Source organism: Oenanthe melanoleuca, chromosome 1 (assembly GCF_029582105.1).
Source record: "Oenanthe melanoleuca isolate GR-GAL-2019-014 chromosome 1, OMel1.0, whole genome shotgun sequence".
NCBI lineage: Eukaryota > Metazoa > Chordata > Aves > Passeriformes > Muscicapidae > Oenanthe > Oenanthe melanoleuca.
The window spans coordinates 77,908,358-77,926,828 of NC_079333.1; the positions used below are offsets into that span (position 1 = coordinate 77,908,358).

An 18,471-nucleotide genomic window follows, 5' to 3' on the forward strand; every position below is an offset into this window, starting at 1 on the left:
AGCCCCCAGACAGACCATTCCAGTACTCGATCACTCCTTCTGTGACAAACTTTTTCCTAATATCTAACCTATATTTCCCTTGGTGCAGCTTGAGACTGTGTCCTCTCATTCTGTCATTATGAAAGAGACCAGCCCCACCTGACTACAGCCACCTTTCAGGGAGGTGTAGAGAGTGATAAGGTCACTCTGAGTCTCCTTTTCTCCAGGCTGAACACCCCCAGCTCCCTCAGCCATTCCTCACAGGGTTTGTGTTCCAGCCCCTCACCTTGTTCCCTCCTCTCAAGGGTCTCAAGGTCCTTCCCAAACTGAGGGGACAGAACTGGACACAGCATCAAGGTGTGACCTCACCAGTGCTGAGTATAGGGAAAGAATGAGCTCCCTGCTCCTGCTGGCCACACTGCTCCTGACAGAGGCCAGGGGTCATTGCCTTCTTGGCCACCAGGGCACACTGCTGGCTCATGTTCAGCTGTACCAGCACCCCCAGGTAGTTTTGTATGGCAGTATTCATTTGTTTGATCTCTTACTAGAATGGTAACAGTATGGTTTGGTATCACTTTAACCAATTCCAATATAACTTGAATATAGAGCCATACAAATTCTCTCTCTACAGGCATTAGACTGGAACCTTCAGAGAATATTTCCTCTCATCCTAGAATGGCATTATAGGACAGCTGGACTGCCCTCAATGTGACAGTTTTTCACCATTGATCATAGATCTAGAGAGCAGGCTTAGATGGGAACAGTTAATTTTTTGTAGTGAAACCCAGGTGATATGACCCACTTTGTGGTGTAGGAGGAAACACCACTGGATTATGTCTCCTATTGGAAACCATATGGACAATTAATTGAATTACAGCCTTCTAAGTGTATTACTTGCTTTACTTACCAGCAATAAGTCGACCTTAGACAGGAATTGGGGCATCTGAATTCCTGCTCTACCCCAGACCAGGGAAGCACTTTTGAAGCCCCTCTCCCACTCACCCCCACCTCCTGCAGTTTGGCTCATGCTGCAGGGCAGTCCTGGAATACAAGAACCAGGCTTCTTCTCAGTACTGCATGCTCCAGGACGACAGGTAAGGCTCTGCAATTGCTCCTGGGCATCCAGGCCTTGAGGACCTTGTGTAAATCAGTGTTCCAAGAAATAACATCACAACATCATTGTGCAATGGCTTTTAGAAAGGTGAGTGCGGATCCACTGTACTCTGAGACAAACAGAAGTCGCTAGAGGGAGCCCTTTAATCATTTTATCCTGCATCAAACCCCACTAACTTGGGCCTTCAGCTCTCAGACTTCAGCACTTCAATAGCATCATAGAGCATTACTGCCTCCAGAACTCAGTAAAGAGAATGAGGGGAAAAGACAGGAGTATGCAAGGCTTCTGCAAAAATCGACATTCTTTCCAAATTCTGAGAAAATACAGACTTTTTAAAGATTTCCCCACAGAAAACTTGCTAGTGCCAATTCAGTTCATTGGTTGGGAACAGAATTAGCTTTGCCTAGACCTTTTAAAAATGTCATCTTTAAGTAGCACCAGGGAGAGGGAATGCCCTCTTCCCTCTCATCTTTCCCTCCTTCAAAGACAAACACCAAAATGGGCACAAGTTGTCACTCTGAAAATCTTTAGACCACAAGAACACCCCTCCTTCATCTAACTTCCTAACACCATAGGTGTGGGCAGTGGCAATTCCCAGCAGTCAGACTTCAACAAGTGTTGCTCAGAGCAGCAAACTGGTCTGGCTCTGTGTTTAAAGAGGGCTGTGTAAAAGACAGCAAAGGCATGTTCCTGCAGTGTAACTGCAGACATGCATTCCATTTTCTGCTGTATTCTAAATTTAGCAAATAACATAGCAGTAAGAGCTTGTGGTTTGAACTTGCAAGAAGTCCTGGAAACACAACAAGGATATAAGAATTGTGAGGATGGCCCCAGCTGCAAAAGAGGTTGGCTGTCAACAGGGCCCTGCAGGGACTGACTGCAACCTGGGCAGCAAAACCCAGGAGCAGCTCAGAAGGTGTTTCTTTTTAGAAAACATGCAGCAGTAGAGGGCATCAGACAACAAGAAATCCTGTAGACCCTAATGAATCCTTGCAGTGCTAAAGGCTCAATGAGGGGAATTGGAACTAGAGAGGTACAGACTGGGATTCTGCCATGCAGGTGGGGATGCAGGAAGCAGACACTGAGAGAAGTGAAACCAGGCACATCACTCCTGTGCATGTTGGCTGTGACCACTCCAGCATGCTACTGCTGTGCTGGGAGAAAGCAGGGAAGGGATCACCTACGGTGCTGTATCTTGCCTCAGAGGTACTCCACTAGCAATCCAACCTGAGCATTGCAATTGATACCTTCAGTCACCACAACACCTCCCTTCTCTCATAAGATACAACAATGGAGGGAACTCTCTATTAATAAAGCAAGATTGCTGTTGGATAATGACCCATGCTGTCCCAAAACACTCAGTACAAGAGGACTCTCATAAGAAAAAATCAAGAAAGTAAGGATTTACCAGCTTGTAACCTTAATTTGTCCCTCTGAGCGATGGCAAGGAAACAGGCAGCACTCAGAAGTGAAGCTGAATGACTCATTTTCTGCAAAAGAAAATTCAAGCCTCTTACCGGCATTTCCTCCCCACCCTAGAACTATTTTTCCCAGTGTGTACAGAGACAACTATCTCACTGCAGCATGCACTCAGGGTTGCCATAAAGTGAAGAAATCAGCTCAATTTCTGTTTCTACAACAAAAAACTACTGCTCTGTAAGTACAGCGATTTTCTCTTTTCCGTGGTAGAAGTGAGGAGAGGTTTTTTGGGAACTGTTATTTATAGTACCTTTCACAGGAGTGTCTCAGGCTTGAAGAGGATCATTCCTGTCCTTTGAGAGACTGGTGCTTTAGGCAAAAAGCATTTTAGCAGTGTCTGTGGCGTTTCCCAGCCCGACCCTCATGCCCATGTGAATGTCAGAGATGTGCAAACAGCAGGGGGAAGTGCAGCTGCAGACTCCATGGCAAGCCAGAACATCCAGCTGCTTGGAAGCTCTGGCATAACAAGCTTTTCCTGTGGTGAGCTGTGGGACGTGCAGCCAGGGCAAACTTCAGGACTGCCTCCAGAAACGCTGTGCAGTAGCAGCAGTCCTCGTGCTGAAAAATTCGGAATTGTTTTAAATCACCGGTCTGTCAGCTGCCTGCTTTGCACATAACTTCACCAGGTACTGTATTCCTCTCTTACTATGTTGGAAAATGCTAATGGCTGTTTGGATTTTTTTTTTCTTCTGTAGATAAAAATATCTCAAGGAAGTTTGTAAAATATTTTTCCCTTCACAACAACATTATTCTCATACAAGGCTACGCACAAAGTGAGAGCTGCAGGCTATGTGTTTACAAGTCTGGGTTTGCTTTTATCTGTATCAAGTCTACAAAAGAGGGATTTTTAAAGAAATTTTCGCAGATTGAGCAGCACTGAATTGAGTGGTATAAACTGTGTGACTTTTCACGGAGTGTTGCCAAACTGATGCCATAAATGCATACTGTTTTCAAGAAGAGTGCATATGAGTATGTCTAAACCGTGAATATTTTCTCTTGTGGGATTATAGTATCTTGTAAGTATTTTGTTGGAAAGGTAAAGACTGACTTAAAACTTTGAATGAATACAGAAAAACAGTTGATAAAATATGAAAGATATGCAAGCTATACCCCCCAGAATTGTTGAAATATATGAAGAAAGGGATAAAAAGTAAATTACTTCGGGGGAGGGATTAACAATGGGAGAGGGAGGAAGGAGTTTTTCTTTAAGCTGAATTCAGTTCAGATAGCAGAGGGGACTGTTTGCTTGCAATTTCTCTGCCTGGATTCCCATCACCTTCCACTGAGGAAATGGCTTGACAGGGATAATACCAGTCAGTTTAATAAACCAGTACTGTTTTCTGAATTTGCCTGCTATTTTACAGGCAGCTTCTGGGGAAGCTCAGCCTCGAGCTCCAGGCTGTGCTTTAAATCAGTGTCTACTGTGAAACACAAGCAGTCAGTGACAAACAACTGCACAATTAAATCTGATTATTTCCAACCCCTTTTACTTCAACTGTTTTGGAGGCTCATAGGATGTAAATGTTAGAGATGGCTGAGGTGCTCTCCTGTACTTTTCCTATAACTAGCTAGGATGCAGCAAGGGCACAAATTCAAATGCAGGAAACTGAGTATCTCTAGACAGCAACACTGCATCAGCTCTGCTGTTTGTAAGCAAGTGTTTGGATGGCAGTTTTCTAAGCATAGAAATTTATTTTTTCCCATTGTAGCTAGTAGTGTTGATGGATAAAATGCAAGAACTGTGAATATTAACTAAACTGCTTAATACATAATTTCTAGAAAACAAAAATAAATATGAAACAAACATAATTCATCAATTTGAGATGCTTGGGACACTTCAGCCAGGTGTGGGATAAATTTCAAAGAAGTGTCTTTTAAAGCTTTAGAAGGAAGCTCACTCAGCCCCTACTTTTGAGTCCTCAAATAGTTTATCTCACTGTCCTGACAGTGAAAGGAAAAGCCCCAGAGAAACCTCTTCATTCTCAGAGTTAAACAACAGGAGGTCACAAATTCTTCCAAGAAATTATAATTGTTGGAAAGAGATTACTAGAATTTCTACAACAAAAATCCCTCTTATAAGTCTGAAAGGAAACTTTGCACATTACATGAAAAAGCACAATGCTGCTACTGTCTATGATTATAGAAAAATAAATTATATTGAGGACTGGATTTTAAAACACATTCTTTCCTTTCTGAACAATAAGTAATTTTTATATAGATGATTCATGTAAGAAAATAGAATTATTTTGTTATATTGAGATAAACTTCTTTACACAGAAAGAAAAATCCCTCTAATAAGTGTAGGGCTAGCAATAAAAATAACAATAATGCCTTTACTCTAGTTAGGGTCTGATCTGAGGTGCACCAGAGTAAATAAACAGAATGTTAACAGGCTTTGAGTAAGATTTTAATCTTTTTTATTTATATTGCAGTTGCTACTAGGAAGATGCAACTATGACAAAATACTCTTGGATTTGAGCACTCTAAATGCAGAAATGATTTGGCAACTAACATCTCATTGGTAAGAAAAAAATCATGAGTTACTGTTGTACCATACTTACTTCTAAAGTGAGTGAAGCTTAATATTGATGTAATACTGTGTTATAAAAGAGAAGCATTGTTTATCTCTCAGTGGGATTTTTGGTTTTTTCTGGTTATTAACTTTTTACAACCAGGACAAAAGTTATGTCAGAGGAAGTTGATCCCATTCTCATCTTCCTAAAACAACTCTCTATAAACATCCAAAACCATGAAGCAAAATCACTTGTATGCCATCTGCTACATGTAAATTCCCATGTGAGACTGCTCACAGGAAACTTGGAAACAATCAGGAAGGGAGATTTTAAAGTTATAGTGCTGACATTTTTCTCTTTGTTACTTCAGTTTGGGTAAGTGACAAACACTCAGCACACCCTCAGAGAGGTCTGGTCTGCAGTCAGAGAGTCTGTGGCCATGTGCAGGGGGAGTGATGGATGGCCAGGTCACTGCCTTCTTTCCCTCTTCTGTGTTTCAGGTCAGCCCTGGTTACACCCCTGATTTTTGGTCTGCTTCTGCAAGCACCATGCACACAGCCTTCCACCATCACACAGCCAAACTTTGTCCTGCTGCTGGCTGATGACCTCGGCATAGGGGATGTGGGTTGCTATGGGAATGACACCATCAGGTAAGGAAAGTGGCCTTAAGGGTGAACAGAGCTGGTGTGGTATTCAATGTAAACCTGAAATCCTCTGCCCAGGATGATCTCATAGCCTGGAGGGCATTCCCAGGGCCAGCTCTGCTGTGTGGTGGTGCTTTACTATGACATTCATTCTTGTGTATTCCTTAATTGCCTAACACTTAAAAAACAGCATTGCCTGAAGATAGAAATATTGTCCCCTCCTTAAACACTCATTACCTCATTTTAATTCTATGTTATCATTCATTCCCAGTCTCACATCAAAATAGAGTTAAATTACCTCAATGAGCAATGTTACCAGGAAATATTTCTCTTTTCAGCCTCAAGGATTGAATTTGCTTTCTCTTTGAAAATTGTGCCACAGTATTGCCTGCTGGCTTGTAATGTGTTTGAACAAAACCAAATTTGCTATGATCCCTCCCCTCACCCACCAAAGTTCTTGGAATCTTACCATGAAAGGCTCCAGTCAGCAAGTTCCTGACAGGGTTCTGCAAAGCCAGGCCTCCACAGCATCATCCCCAAGGCATGGACTTCCTTTTTACACATTCAGGGTATTCTAGCAGGGTGCCTGAGTATCTGGGCTCTCTTGGCAACTGGTTCTCAGCAGTGCTGAGAATGGCAGGATTTTGAAATAGCAGTTTGGGAAGCAGACCTAGTGCTCCTTTGAGGAGCTGAGATGGCAATTGTGCTGAAGGGTGGAACTACACAAACTGCTCTGCCAAGTTAGCTGGACTGCACCTCTGGCCAAAGGCTTGTAGGGAGTAAGAAACCTTGCTGCAGATGTTGTTTCCTGGCAGCACATCTTTGAGGGGGAAGTTTATAACAGTATGAGTAGGAACCAACAAAACATTCAGGATCTTTTAAAATCCTACTGAAGGTTTTGCCTGCTTGTGAGCACCACTGAACTGACAAGAGCAAAAACAAAATTGTAAAACTGAAGCTCAATCTAATTGAAAATAGAAGTATGCACACCTTGAACGGGAAGAGGATATTGTATTCTGAAATGTAAGATATTATCTTGTCTGTAATTAGTGTGCCAGGCAAGCTTGTTTTAGTTGGTTGCCAGCTGCTTGAAAAATACCCTCTTCTCACCTACTTCCTCACCCTGTGGCTTCATTCATGTTGGCATGAGACATTGCCACTACTGTGTGAAAACATGCAGGATTTCTTTCCATTTTTCTCCTTTTCCCTTCATTACAAATGTCATGAGAAGTACCTTGTTAGCTTCCTTATCTGTACTGTAAGCCACGTAGCATCTTGTCTAGTCAAGCACTGTCACCCTGTGGCAACGAAATTACCATGACACTGGTACACTGAGGCTGATACAACCTTCTCTAAGATGAGGAAAGGCAGCTCTGGAGGCATGAAAGATCTTTGCTGTGTGGGTGGTGAGGCACTGGAACATGTTATCTGGACAAACTGTGGGTGCCCCATCCTTGGAAGTGTTCAGTGCCAGGCTGGATGGGGCTCTGAGAAACCTCATCTGATGGAAAGGGTTCCTGCCCATGGCAGAGGGGTTGGAACTTTGTGATCTTTAAAGTCCCTTCCAGCCCAAACCATTCTACAATTCTATGATTTCTGCAAGACTCTTCACAGGACATGGGAAAAAAAAATGTTGTCTTAAAACTAATACAGATACTGATTTTTAATAGAGAAAGAAAAAGAGAAATATTTCCCCATCAACTTGAGAAAATTAAAATAAATTACAAAAATATTTCCTGACCATCTTCAGATAGAAGAAACTTCTGAAAATAAAGGCAAGTATATAATTTCTTATTTTCTTGAGAGACTCTCTGGATGATATCTGGTGGCCCTGGTTGCACTTGCAGGACCCCGAACATCGATGGGCTGGCAGAGGAAGGAGTGAAGCTGACCCAACACATCGCTGCAGCTCCTCTTTGCACCCCCAGCAGAGCAGCTTTCCTCACTGGCAGATATCCCCTCCGATCAGGTTTGCCTTGCAAAGCCACACAGCCTGTGAACATTGCTTCATTGCTGGACAGAGCAATGTCTTACAATGGGCACAGAAAACATCAGACACTCCTCCCTCACTGAGACACACGAGATGTCAGATAGGCTAAGCATCTTTGAGGTGGCTTCTGTATCTGTGAACTGATCTGGGGAAAAGCAGAGCAGAGAATTTTGTGCAAAATTTTGGTTATGTTTTGGTGCTCTGTTGTACAGACTGCAGCCAGGATGGAGATAGAGCAAACTTTTACATTCAAAAGAGTCATTACACAAAACATGAAGAATAGTAACAACACACTTATGAGGCACTAGTTAAATTAATTTGTATCATAGATGTCTCTCAGATGTCAGAAGCAGCTCTGCAGGGAGCAGAGTAAGCCTGTGCAGATGTGTGTCCATTCCCTCCAGTCAAGGTGCAGAACGAGTCATTCATGGGAAAGCTTCTTTATGTATCTGTCAAAATTAATCTGTCCTAGGAGATAACAGTTTGACAGCAATATTATTTTTTCCCAGTTGTGTTTTTGAAGAAAAAACACTATCCTGTCAAACTGCATCCCTGAGATGAAGAGGTATGAAAAACAAATAGCTCCACATGTTTCTAACAGCAGCCCTCAAATGCTTGTTCTATTGCAAATTATCTTCAGAGCCTTCATTCCTGAGGCATTTTGAAGCTGATGTGTCATCCTATTTTATCATGACAGCTCCCACTGAGACTGGTAGTTTGAAAACACACAAAGGCTTGCACAGACCCTTTCCCACTGTAACAACAGTGACAGATTGAACTTTGCATAGCAAGGTGTGATGGGGTTCTGCCAGGATAAAATACTAAATGGGAGGGTGTAAACCTGCAGGTGGAGAGAAGACAGCTACTCTGTGGGGCTCAGAGATCAGACACCAGCCATGCCACTGTGCAAGGAAACCCTGAGTTCCCTGGCAGCCCTCAGTGAGCTGGAGCCTGAGACTGACAGGGGACTGAAGTCTCCTTAGGCTCCTCCCTGCCCTCCATTCACACTAAACAAGTGCATTTCATACAGCTTAGGTGCCTCTGTGACATATGAATCTCCTACACAATTGTGTCATTCCAAATGAAATGAAATTACAGAAAAAAAATGAGACACAAAGAGGAAAGAATAGATACTATGGTGAGGCTTATCTCTCTCAGTCTTGTCCAGGGTCTTAGATTCATTTTCCGAAACAAACAGCACTAGGAGAAATGTTTAACATTATCATTTCAATGAAATCAGTGAACAAAAAAGTATGTTGGATAAAAGTACTCAACCCTTTATACTTACTCAGATTGTTTTTTACTGCATTTTTAGGGATGGATGCTGTAAACGATTACCGTGTTATTTTTTGGAATGCTGGCTCAGGAGGGCTTCCTCCAAATGAAACCACTTTTGCCAAAATACTGCAGCACCAAGGCTACACCACAGGACTGATAGGTATGGGGGCACTCCTCTGCTATGGATGTTCTTGAATGTGTTTTACCTGCACATCTCTCTCAATTTGTTTTAGTTAGTAGCTGCTTTATTTCCTGATATGTAAAAAGAAACTCTGGCCAAAAAGTACCTCTCTTAAAAGAACAAGCATAAGATAAAGATAGCAATTCTTACCATTGACCCACTTTCAAGCACAGCTGTGGTTGTTAAAATTTGTACCAGAAAATGTTATTAATTCCTGAATATTATTATACCAGGTATAACATACTTATCCCAATACTATTTCATTTAAAAAAAAGTAAAAATATGCATGCCATTTAAATATGCATGATGATGTTTTACACAGTTCAGAGCAGATTCACACAAAAGGGAACAGTTGCTAGTTAAAACATTAGAGACATTTAATAGTATCACAAGAATTGGGCCTTTCAGAAACAGAAACAAAACAATTTTTATTTTCTTCAGTCACAGCATGCCACTGTAGTTCACCAAGATTTCAGTACAGCCCAAAAACACTGCCTTCTTCAGCATCAACCTTTCATTTTAATTTATATTTTATAGTGCTATTTTTTTTAAGTACAGTTGTAACTTTCGATCATGATCTTGTTTCAAATAATTATTTGAAGTTCCACATAGTTCCACAGACTGATAAAGCACAAACATAACTGTCTGATTCTTCAGCTACTTGCCATACCTCATCTGAGCGTGTAAAAATGCCAAAATCCAAAATCTGTATCTGGCACACAAAAATATTAGCTGCACAGACCAACTGAATTTATTAATGAAACTTCAGACTGCAGAGATAGATTTGCATTCATTCAACAGAATAAATCTAAACCACATGGGATAAAACTAAAAGAAGCCTTCCAAGTAATTTAAATTCTACATTACTGAAGCTCCATCTCCTCTTAGTTCTGTAACAATATAATTTTACTTGTTTTAATCAGCTCTTAAAGCAGACTATGCATGCTCCATCTTGGTTTCAGCATGTTATCACAGGCAAAGCAATCAGATTTGTCTCCATTCTCCCATGGAATTGCTCTGCAGCAGAGTTGTGCTGCTTGCCTCCCAGAAATAAAATGGGGAGGCATTTTCCCTGAGGGCATCTCAGCTAAAATCACACTACAGATGCCAAAAGCATCACTTAGACTAACCAGATTGATGGATATTGATTAATTGCACCATGGGGGCTGATGGAAAGCATCAATGATAAGTGACACACAAAATAGCACAAGAATTTTACATTCAAGTCATGAAGCAAAAAATCTTAACACATCTACCCATGTCAGCACAGCTGAATGAGCACTAAGTAGTCTCACCTGAATTGTTTGTGATTGTTTTGCCCTGAGCACAACCAGTTTAATTGCAAAGTTAAATCCTATTAATAACCTGCAGCTTGAGGTGATAATGAGATTTTTTTGTTGGGAAATGCTTTGAAGGCTCTTTGCAGTCAGAAAACCAATGCTGTATTACTAAAGCCCTCAGAGATTAATTTATCTTAATTATACACTTAGTTTAGCTTCTGGAAATTTGATTCTTTTCTAGCATGCCAGAAACCTTTATCAACCTCAGCTGGAGATTTAGGTGTTGGAGTGCATCTGAACTCCAAGAATCTTTATCTGCACCTGTATTTATGACCAATGTATCTATGTATTGATTACAAACCTGTTTCATTCAACAGCTGGCTCTAAATATGTCAGGAGGTAAACTGAGTAGAGATTTTAGCTGAAAGAGATTCATCTACCTATGCTAGAACTTCCATTCTTTCTTTATATTTACAGCTGGGAAGCAGCAATTTTTCTCCTCTAGGGCAGTTTTTCTGCTCCTATAGTAATGCACTGCAATTCTATTGAAACCTACCCAAGGTTGGCTGCTATTTCACCTACTGATAACATGCTGAACCGTTTCTTGAGGATAACATCATCCTGGAAGTGCACAGTTCCTCTTTCTTCAAGAACAGTTAGCTTCAAATTGGTTTTCAAGTAAAATTCTTAATGTCTGTTTTGATCTGACATCCAAGATCTGCATAAAATGCAATTAAACCTCTGATGAGTGGTAGATTTTGTTCATTCAATTCAGACATTCTCAAAACTCAGTGTTTGAACCAACAAGCCAACTTGCTATGTCACCATGTAAGTGCTTTACTAGTCTGTTTTAATAGACTGGAGGGGAAGCAAAACCATGGTTTTGATGTGCCACTCATGATAATAGTCAGTATGTTCATAATGAAGAACAAATTGTGTTGGAAAAGGTGTTCCTTCTGATATATGAAGACTTCAGTATCTAAAAGAAGTGGACTTTAACATTTTACAAATTAATTAAATACAAATAAATGGCAAAAAATATTTAGAAAACAAAGTCTTTTGTTCTCATTCAATATATGGAGATATAATGACCATCAAAGTTATTCACAAATTTATTACTTCATAAGAAATCCTGATCTCCTGAGCTCAAGTTTTTCTGGAAGCAATGGTTTGTCTGGCAAACAGCTACATGAGCTGCCAGTTTGACTACTCTATCCATATCTCCCCTTATCAATCTGGCACCAACACTGTGTGTTTGTTGCCATAGTCCTGACATCAAGTGCTTCAAAACCTCCCAGGAACAAGTCTGCACAGCACTTTAAAGGCAAAGAGATAACAAAAAAAGGTTATTTTTCCCTAAACTTACAAAAGGACAGCTTAATCTTATTTGATATTTTTGATAGGTAGATAGGAAGGCCATATATTTTTGCTCAGTTTGGAATTTTTATCAACTTCCAGTTGCCTTTATGTGTGTTTTTTTAAATGTTTGATCAAAGCTACAGGGCATGAATATATATATAAAGAGCACCAATGAATGCGTTGAAAATGTATAAATTTAGAGGTTTACTTCAGTCAATCCTATTATATAACTACATATAGATATAGATATAGATTAGATATAGATATAGATATAGATATAGATGATATAGATGTAGATATAGATTAGATATAGATATAGATATAGATATAGATATAGATAGATATAGATATAGATATAGATATAGATATAGATATAGATATAGATAGATATAGATAGATATAGATATAGATATAGATTAGATATAGATATAGATATAGATATAGATATAGATATAGATATCTAGTGTGTATATATATATATATATATATAAATGGTATATTTCTGGGTTTGAAATTTTTTTTGTGTAAGGAAAAGTCCATTTTTTTCAAATATTATCTCTTTATTTAATAATCTGTATTTTCAGGGAAGTGGCATTTAGGTGTTAACTGTGAATCCCGCAATGACCACTGTCATCACCCTTTAAAACATGGATTTGACTATTTCTATGGGATGCCTTTTACACTAATAAGTGACTGTGAGCCAACAGAGCCACCAGAGATGGACAGAGCCTTTAGAAGGAAACTCTGGCTTTCCACTCAAGTGATTGGCCTCATTACACTCACTGCTGTCCTTGGAAGACTGACTGGCTTGATTTCAGTCCACTGGAAAACACTGACCTGCCTTGCTGGGTTTAGTCTCCTATTCTTCATATCCTGGTTCTCAAGTTATGGATTTGTACGGCACTGGAACTGCATTATGATGAGAAACCATGAGATTACTGAGCAGCCAATGGTGACAGAAAGAACCACGTCCCTTATCTTGAGAGAGTCCATCTCATTTATTGAAAGGTGAAGTGGACTTTCTTTGAACACAAATTTTCTGGTTCTTGCACATTTTGCAGCTTGTAAACAGCACTTTCCTTTTTCATGTCTTCATAAGTTGTTATCATTTTTACAGTATTACATAGGATTATAAATGCTGTTATTTTTAGTCATTTTAAATAATATCAATGTTATATCATGTAATTGGAAAGGAAAAAAAGCTGCTGCTTAAGGTTATCTCTTATTCCTAGCTTCACTAAAACTGATAATACTTACCAATTTCCATGGGTTGTATTGAATATTTCTAGGCTATATTTAAGAAATATTTATACCTGTCAATAAGACCAGCATTGCAGCTTTAAGGAATAGCAGGTGATGTCAGAAATTTGTATTTGGGCCAGGGAAGGAGAATCAGAGCTGTGATGTAGCCTTATCATATGGACTGATAAGTGGGTAAAGCTGGCAGGAGATGAACCTGCTGCCTTCACTTCAGTAGCACAGTGGTGCTTTGCAACAGCAGAAAGTGGATCTTCAATCTAGAATTTTTCTATCTGTGATTCAGAGTAGAAAAAGGATAATTTTATAGGCACCCAAAATTATTCTATGAGCTCCTAATCGCTGGATTATAATATTTTACACAGTATATACAAGTATATACAAAATATCTATTAAAAAAACCCCCGTATTTTCCACTACAACTGATCTGCATTGAGAACCTTCCTCCCTAATAACAGTGCTGATTTCTGTTTTGTAGAAATAAGCACAAGCCATTCCTCCTTTTTCTTTCCTTTTTGCATTCCCACACCCCTCTCCTCACCACGGAGAAGTTTCTTGGGAAGAGTAAACATGGTTTATATGGAGACAATGTGGAGGAGATGGACTGGATGGTGGGTAAGTCAACACAGCATATAATAATGTCTCCAACTATCTAGTACCTAGGTCTAAATATAAAGTTTTATTAAAAGAACAAGGAAGATTTTTTTAAAGCCTGTACCAAAAAAGCAAAAGCATTTAATGAACTGTTGATTTATAGTGTTGGTTTTTTACTGTCTCCAGTCTTGGGCCAAATGTTTTGCTTTTGGTCAAGTGTTTACCAGTTTTAACCATGCCCCTTTAGCTCCTATCAAGGAGCTCTTTTTATCAAACATGTGACAATTATTTCATTTTCTATAATTAGTAAAGACCAGGTCATTTCAGCCTCTTATAGCCATTTCTAAGTAGGACACATCAGCTGGTGAAAAAATAGATAAGCAAATTCATTTCAGGTGAAAAAAGCAGGTTATTTATTTATGACTGCTGTATTAAGCAGAATACTGAATATTTTTCAGCCACAACCATAAATCCAGAAATGTTCATCCGTGTTATCTGGTATGCCCCCATGATAAGATTCATGTTATTTTTCAGCCTGTTTTTCTGGAGGGGAAGGGGAATTATTTATCATTCAGTCATGATGGACAAAAAGTATCCACATTTGCAAAAGAGAGAAAAGTCAGGTACACATACAGGAAGAATTTGGTTTCAAACCTGTCAAACATTTATACACAACAAATATAATTAAGGACGTCAGAAACAGCTTAAGAATGGCTTTTAAATTTAAAGGCACTTTCTTATTAATGCATATTACATTCATGCAGTAATTTAATGCAAATCATAACTGTGGTCTAGACAATAAAAATAAGGGTAGACTTATGGTTTTTCCATATTTTTCATGATGGCCACCACTGATGCAGACACTAACTTTTGGGGCCGTAGATCATAATTTCTTTCCATATTTTTACAGTACATGATAGGTTTTGCTGTTGACAGGCCTCTTGTCTGTGGCTGTGGTTCTTGCACTCCTTGTTAAAATATCAATAATAAAGTGGTTACAAAGCATCACATATTTTCTGTGCTTTTAGAGACAACGAAATAATAGCTACAACTATCAATCTTAAAAAATGTTAAACAATGAGTAGCCTTACGTAGGTAAGAAATTAATTAAACTGGTAAATGTTTACAAGTCACACATTAAAAAAATGTTAAAATTTATGTAGTATGATATTTTTGTAGTAGGATATTTTTGCGTTTACAGGCCAGGTTCTAGATGCTATAGACAAGGAAGGCTTGAAAGAGACTACACTGATTTACTTTGCCTCTGATCATGGTGGATGGCTGGAAAGACAAGAAGGTGAAAGGCAGCTGGGTGGCTGGAATGGAATATACAAAGGTAAGAGCTGTCAGGAACAGTGACAACCCAGCAATAACTAGTGAAAAACTTAGGACACCCCTAAGGCTTAAGTAAGAATATACACTCAAGAAGTAACATTGGTTTATCACCAAGAAGCAAATACATCTAACATAATTAGGCATATAACAATGTAGTAAATTCTAACTTGGGGAGATGTCCTTTATAAGCATGAATTCTCAGATTGCCAAGGTCTGATCTACTGAACACACTTTCACTAATCTCAGTAGGAGCCTAGCAGCAAAAGCAAAAGAGTAAAGAAGGCTTATCAAGGTAACATGATAATACAATAAAATTTGTGCCAAAATTATCTTTATTTTAAATCAAACTTTTTTTTCTTTTAATTTTTCTTTTTATTTAACGAAAGGTGGAAAAGCTATGGGAGGATGGGAAGGAGGAATCCGTGTTCCAGGGATATTTAGATGGCCAGGAGTGTTACCTGCAGGCAAAGTTATTGATGAACCTACAAGCCTTATGGATATTTATCCTACGATAGTTCATTTGGCTGGAGGGACAGTGCCTCAGGACAGGTAAAAACAAAAGCATCTTTATTCTTCCTTCTTTCCCAAAACAGTGGAAAAGCTTGGAAACACATGCCAGGAGTTTGATGCTTTCTTTTTCAATCCTGCTGCTTTTCTAGGCACATCAGTGTCTATGAGCTCAACCACCTCTTCCCTACCCTTGATATTCAGCCTCTAGCAGCCATCCCCCTGCAATGCTCTTCTTGTCCAGAGCTGGCAGCTCCGGAGCGAGGCGTGCAGGAGCAGCACAGGCGTGTGCAGCCCCTCAGGCCCGCGTGTTTTGCCGTGCAGGAGCAGCACAGGCGTGTGCAGCCCCTCAGGCCCGCGTGTTTTGCCGTGCAGGGTGCTGGACGGCCGGGACCTGCTGCCGCTGCTGCGGGGAGCGGCGGCGCGCTCGGAGCACGAGTTCCTGTTCCACTACTGCGGGGCGCACCTGCACGCCGTGCGCTGGCACCGCAGCGACCGTGAGTGCCGCCTTCCTTCCAGTCGTGTTCAGGGTGCAGGAGGGCACACTGCTCCAGCGCAGGCTGTTTCTGCGGGTCCATCCTTCCCCGTAGTTCTGGTGTAATGTGGTAAAGAGCTTACTAGCACTGCCTGTATTGTACAGCACCAGGAGAAATTACAGTACTACATTAACTCATAAGTGTAGAGCTGCAGTGCATCCAGAAATGAGCTCTAGAAACACATTCACTGAAATGTTCATATTCAGTGTTGTAACCAGGCTTCTGTGATTCCTTCTTTCCTGCCAGATGGAGCTGTTTGGAAGGCTCATTACGTGACTCCCATCTTCAGTCCTCCCGGAGCCGGGGCTTGTTATGACAGAGGATTTTGCCCGTGCTTTGGGGAAGGAGTGACCCATCATGATCCTCCATTGCTGTTTGAGCTCTCACAAGACCCTTCTGAAGCCAACCCTCTCTCTGCTGACACCGAGCCCCTCTTCGACATGGTCATAAGGAGGATGGGCAGGGCCATCGAGGAGCACCGCAGGACGCTGACTCCAGTCCCAGAGCAGCTCTCTGTGTCCAATGTGGTGTGGAAGCCCTGGCTGCAGCCCTGCTGTGGAACATTCCCATTCTGTTGGTGTGATAAGGAGCATGATAGTAAACTTGTTGAGCTATAATACTTTCTCAAAAATGTATTTAGATTAAGAGTGTTTCCTTTGGGGGTGTTGACCCATGGGCCATTTTGCTCCTCTAAACTGAGCCTTCATAAAATAATTGGTCCAGTGAATGGCACAGTATTTAGTAAAGGTAGCTTTAAGCTGGACACTCTCAGGGAGGGATTAAGATAGATGATCTGAAGTCCATGTTTTAACTGGCATTTGTTAACAAGTGGATGAATAGCTCAAATGCACTGAGGCAGGCCAAGATTACAGCTGTACAAGTAGTGATTCTGAATGTATATTCAGAAGCTTTCTTTTGGGTTCTTGGGCTGAATTTCTAAGTGATTCCTGGACTGCAGTCTCCTTTAATTTTGTTTTCCTTATCTCCTTTTTGTTATTCTGGCAATGCATTTTGTTATCCTTATCTCTCCTTTTGTTATACTGGCAATACATAACGTGACCTTATAATAAATTTTTTGCAGATCATTGCTTCCAAAATAATTAGAAAATAGTCTTGCCTGCAGGTCCTCAAAAAAACCTTTCTTAGGAGAGGCTAATTTTTTGCCTTGTAGCTGGTGACTCCAGCAGCAGTGATGATGACAGCTGATTGGCCTGGGCAAGGCATAATAGAGCTTGGAAATGTGACAAGATGGGCTGTCTGCTCTGTCTGAGAAGGGTGGGACTCCTCTGGTTGGAGTCTGTCTCTTTTGATGGAGGAGAAATAAATGAAATTATTGTCTTTTTCCAAAGCCCCTTTGCCTCCAGCTCCCTAAACAGCATTGGCAAGGGCCTTTTGACATTGATGGCCACAGTAGTGCCACACTGATAAGGTTCTGTCATTTGGGCACTGGACTGCACAAGTTACCCGCCCAGACCTCAGTCATAGATGTTTCCTGCTGACAAGTATCATGTTCAGAAAACCTTTTGAAAGATGCTAAACACTAATTATGAAAACAAGCAATAATTTTCTTTGAAAAAGGAAACGGAGAATTAAGGTATTTTTTTGTTTCACAAGTCACATTTTCACTCCACCAAAGAGTTAGATACTTAGCTTAGAATCTCTTTCCTCTTGTGCTTTGCTGCAGTTCTTTCCTTCTTTGTGTTAAAATAGTTGTTCCTAATTAAGTGGCCTTGCAGTTTATGCTTTTCTTTGTAGGGATACATCTGATACATCTGATACATAAATACATCTGTTCACATAGACGTGTTTACACTGGTATATCTGAATAGTTAGGCATCTGAGAACATAATTTGCCCATTTGTTTTACTTCACTGTTTTTAACTGTTCTTTAACTACTGTGCTAGGACCAATTTATTTTATTCAGAAAACATTTGGTTTGTTTTGATTTTATTTCCTCCTTTGTTTCCCACAATTCAGTCACCAGGAAATCTGCAGGTAAACAAAGCCCTACAGCCTAAAAGCAAAATTTTATTTTATGCTGTGACTTCATGCATTTCACAGACTGTTACAATTCAACCAGATGCTCTATCAGTGGTACTGATGAGAAAGGTGCTCAGTCTTACTGTGAAAAATTCAAGACATTCACTAAATCCATCACTTTCACATTTTCTGATTGCTGCTACTTCCTCCATTGTTAGAAATATCTGGGGTTTTTTTCCTCATTTGAATATATTGTATTTAACTGGCTCTTTCTTGGAGAGGTTTAAATGTATTTTCATATTCAAAATGAAGTGTTTTCTTAAGCTGAAATTGCTGTAATGAGATTGGAATTTTTCAATTTCTCAGTCATTTTCCAAGATATCACTTCCATTCTCAAGCCAGTTAAGTATGTGGGATTTTGTATGCTCTCCTTTATATATTTAGA

At 40.1% G+C, this 18,471-nt stretch overlaps 1 protein-coding gene across 3 annotated transcripts; it reads left to right on the plus strand.

The window, feature by feature from the left end:
- The first annotated feature begins 2,635 nt into the window (after positions 1 to 2,635).
- LOC130252881 (arylsulfatase D-like) lies at positions 2,636 to 17,131 on the plus strand. Of its 3 annotated transcripts, none has more exons than XM_056490937.1 (12): positions 2,645 to 2,749; positions 2,832 to 3,198; positions 5,005 to 5,093; positions 5,586 to 5,735; positions 7,577 to 7,698; positions 9,035 to 9,157; positions 12,402 to 12,825; positions 13,553 to 13,689; positions 14,870 to 15,004; positions 15,390 to 15,552; positions 15,886 to 16,007; positions 16,293 to 17,131. In XM_056490937.1, exons 3-12 carry the CDS (start codon positions 5,068 to 5,070, stop codon positions 16,661 to 16,663), a joined length of 1,773 nt encoding a protein of 590 aa, XP_056346912.1. In that variant the 5' UTR covers positions 2,645 to 2,749; positions 2,832 to 3,198; positions 5,005 to 5,067; the 3' UTR covers positions 16,664 to 17,131. The 3 variants fall into 3 exon arrangements, with proteins under 3 accessions (XP_056346920.1, XP_056346912.1, XP_056346929.1); XM_056490954.1 differs by having other exon boundaries at positions 2,660 to 2,749; positions 2,926 to 3,198; XM_056490945.1 differs by lacking the exon at positions 2,832 to 3,198 and having other exon boundaries at positions 2,636 to 2,749.
- Positions 17,132 to 18,471: the final 1,340 nt, after the last annotated feature.

Excerpts from the sequence above, each read along its gene's own strand:
- LOC130252881 (XM_056490945.1), top strand. The coding sequence starts at position 5,068 with ATGATTTGGCAACTAACATCTCATTG. Across the intron at positions 5,736-7,576 it reads TATGGGAATGACACCATCAG|GACCCCGAACATCGATGGGC; the intron begins GTAAGGAAAGTG and ends TTGCACTTGCAG. Across the intron at positions 7,699-9,034 it reads CAGATATCCCCTCCGATCAG|GGATGGATGCTGTAAACGAT; the intron begins GTTTGCCTTGCA and ends CTGCATTTTTAG.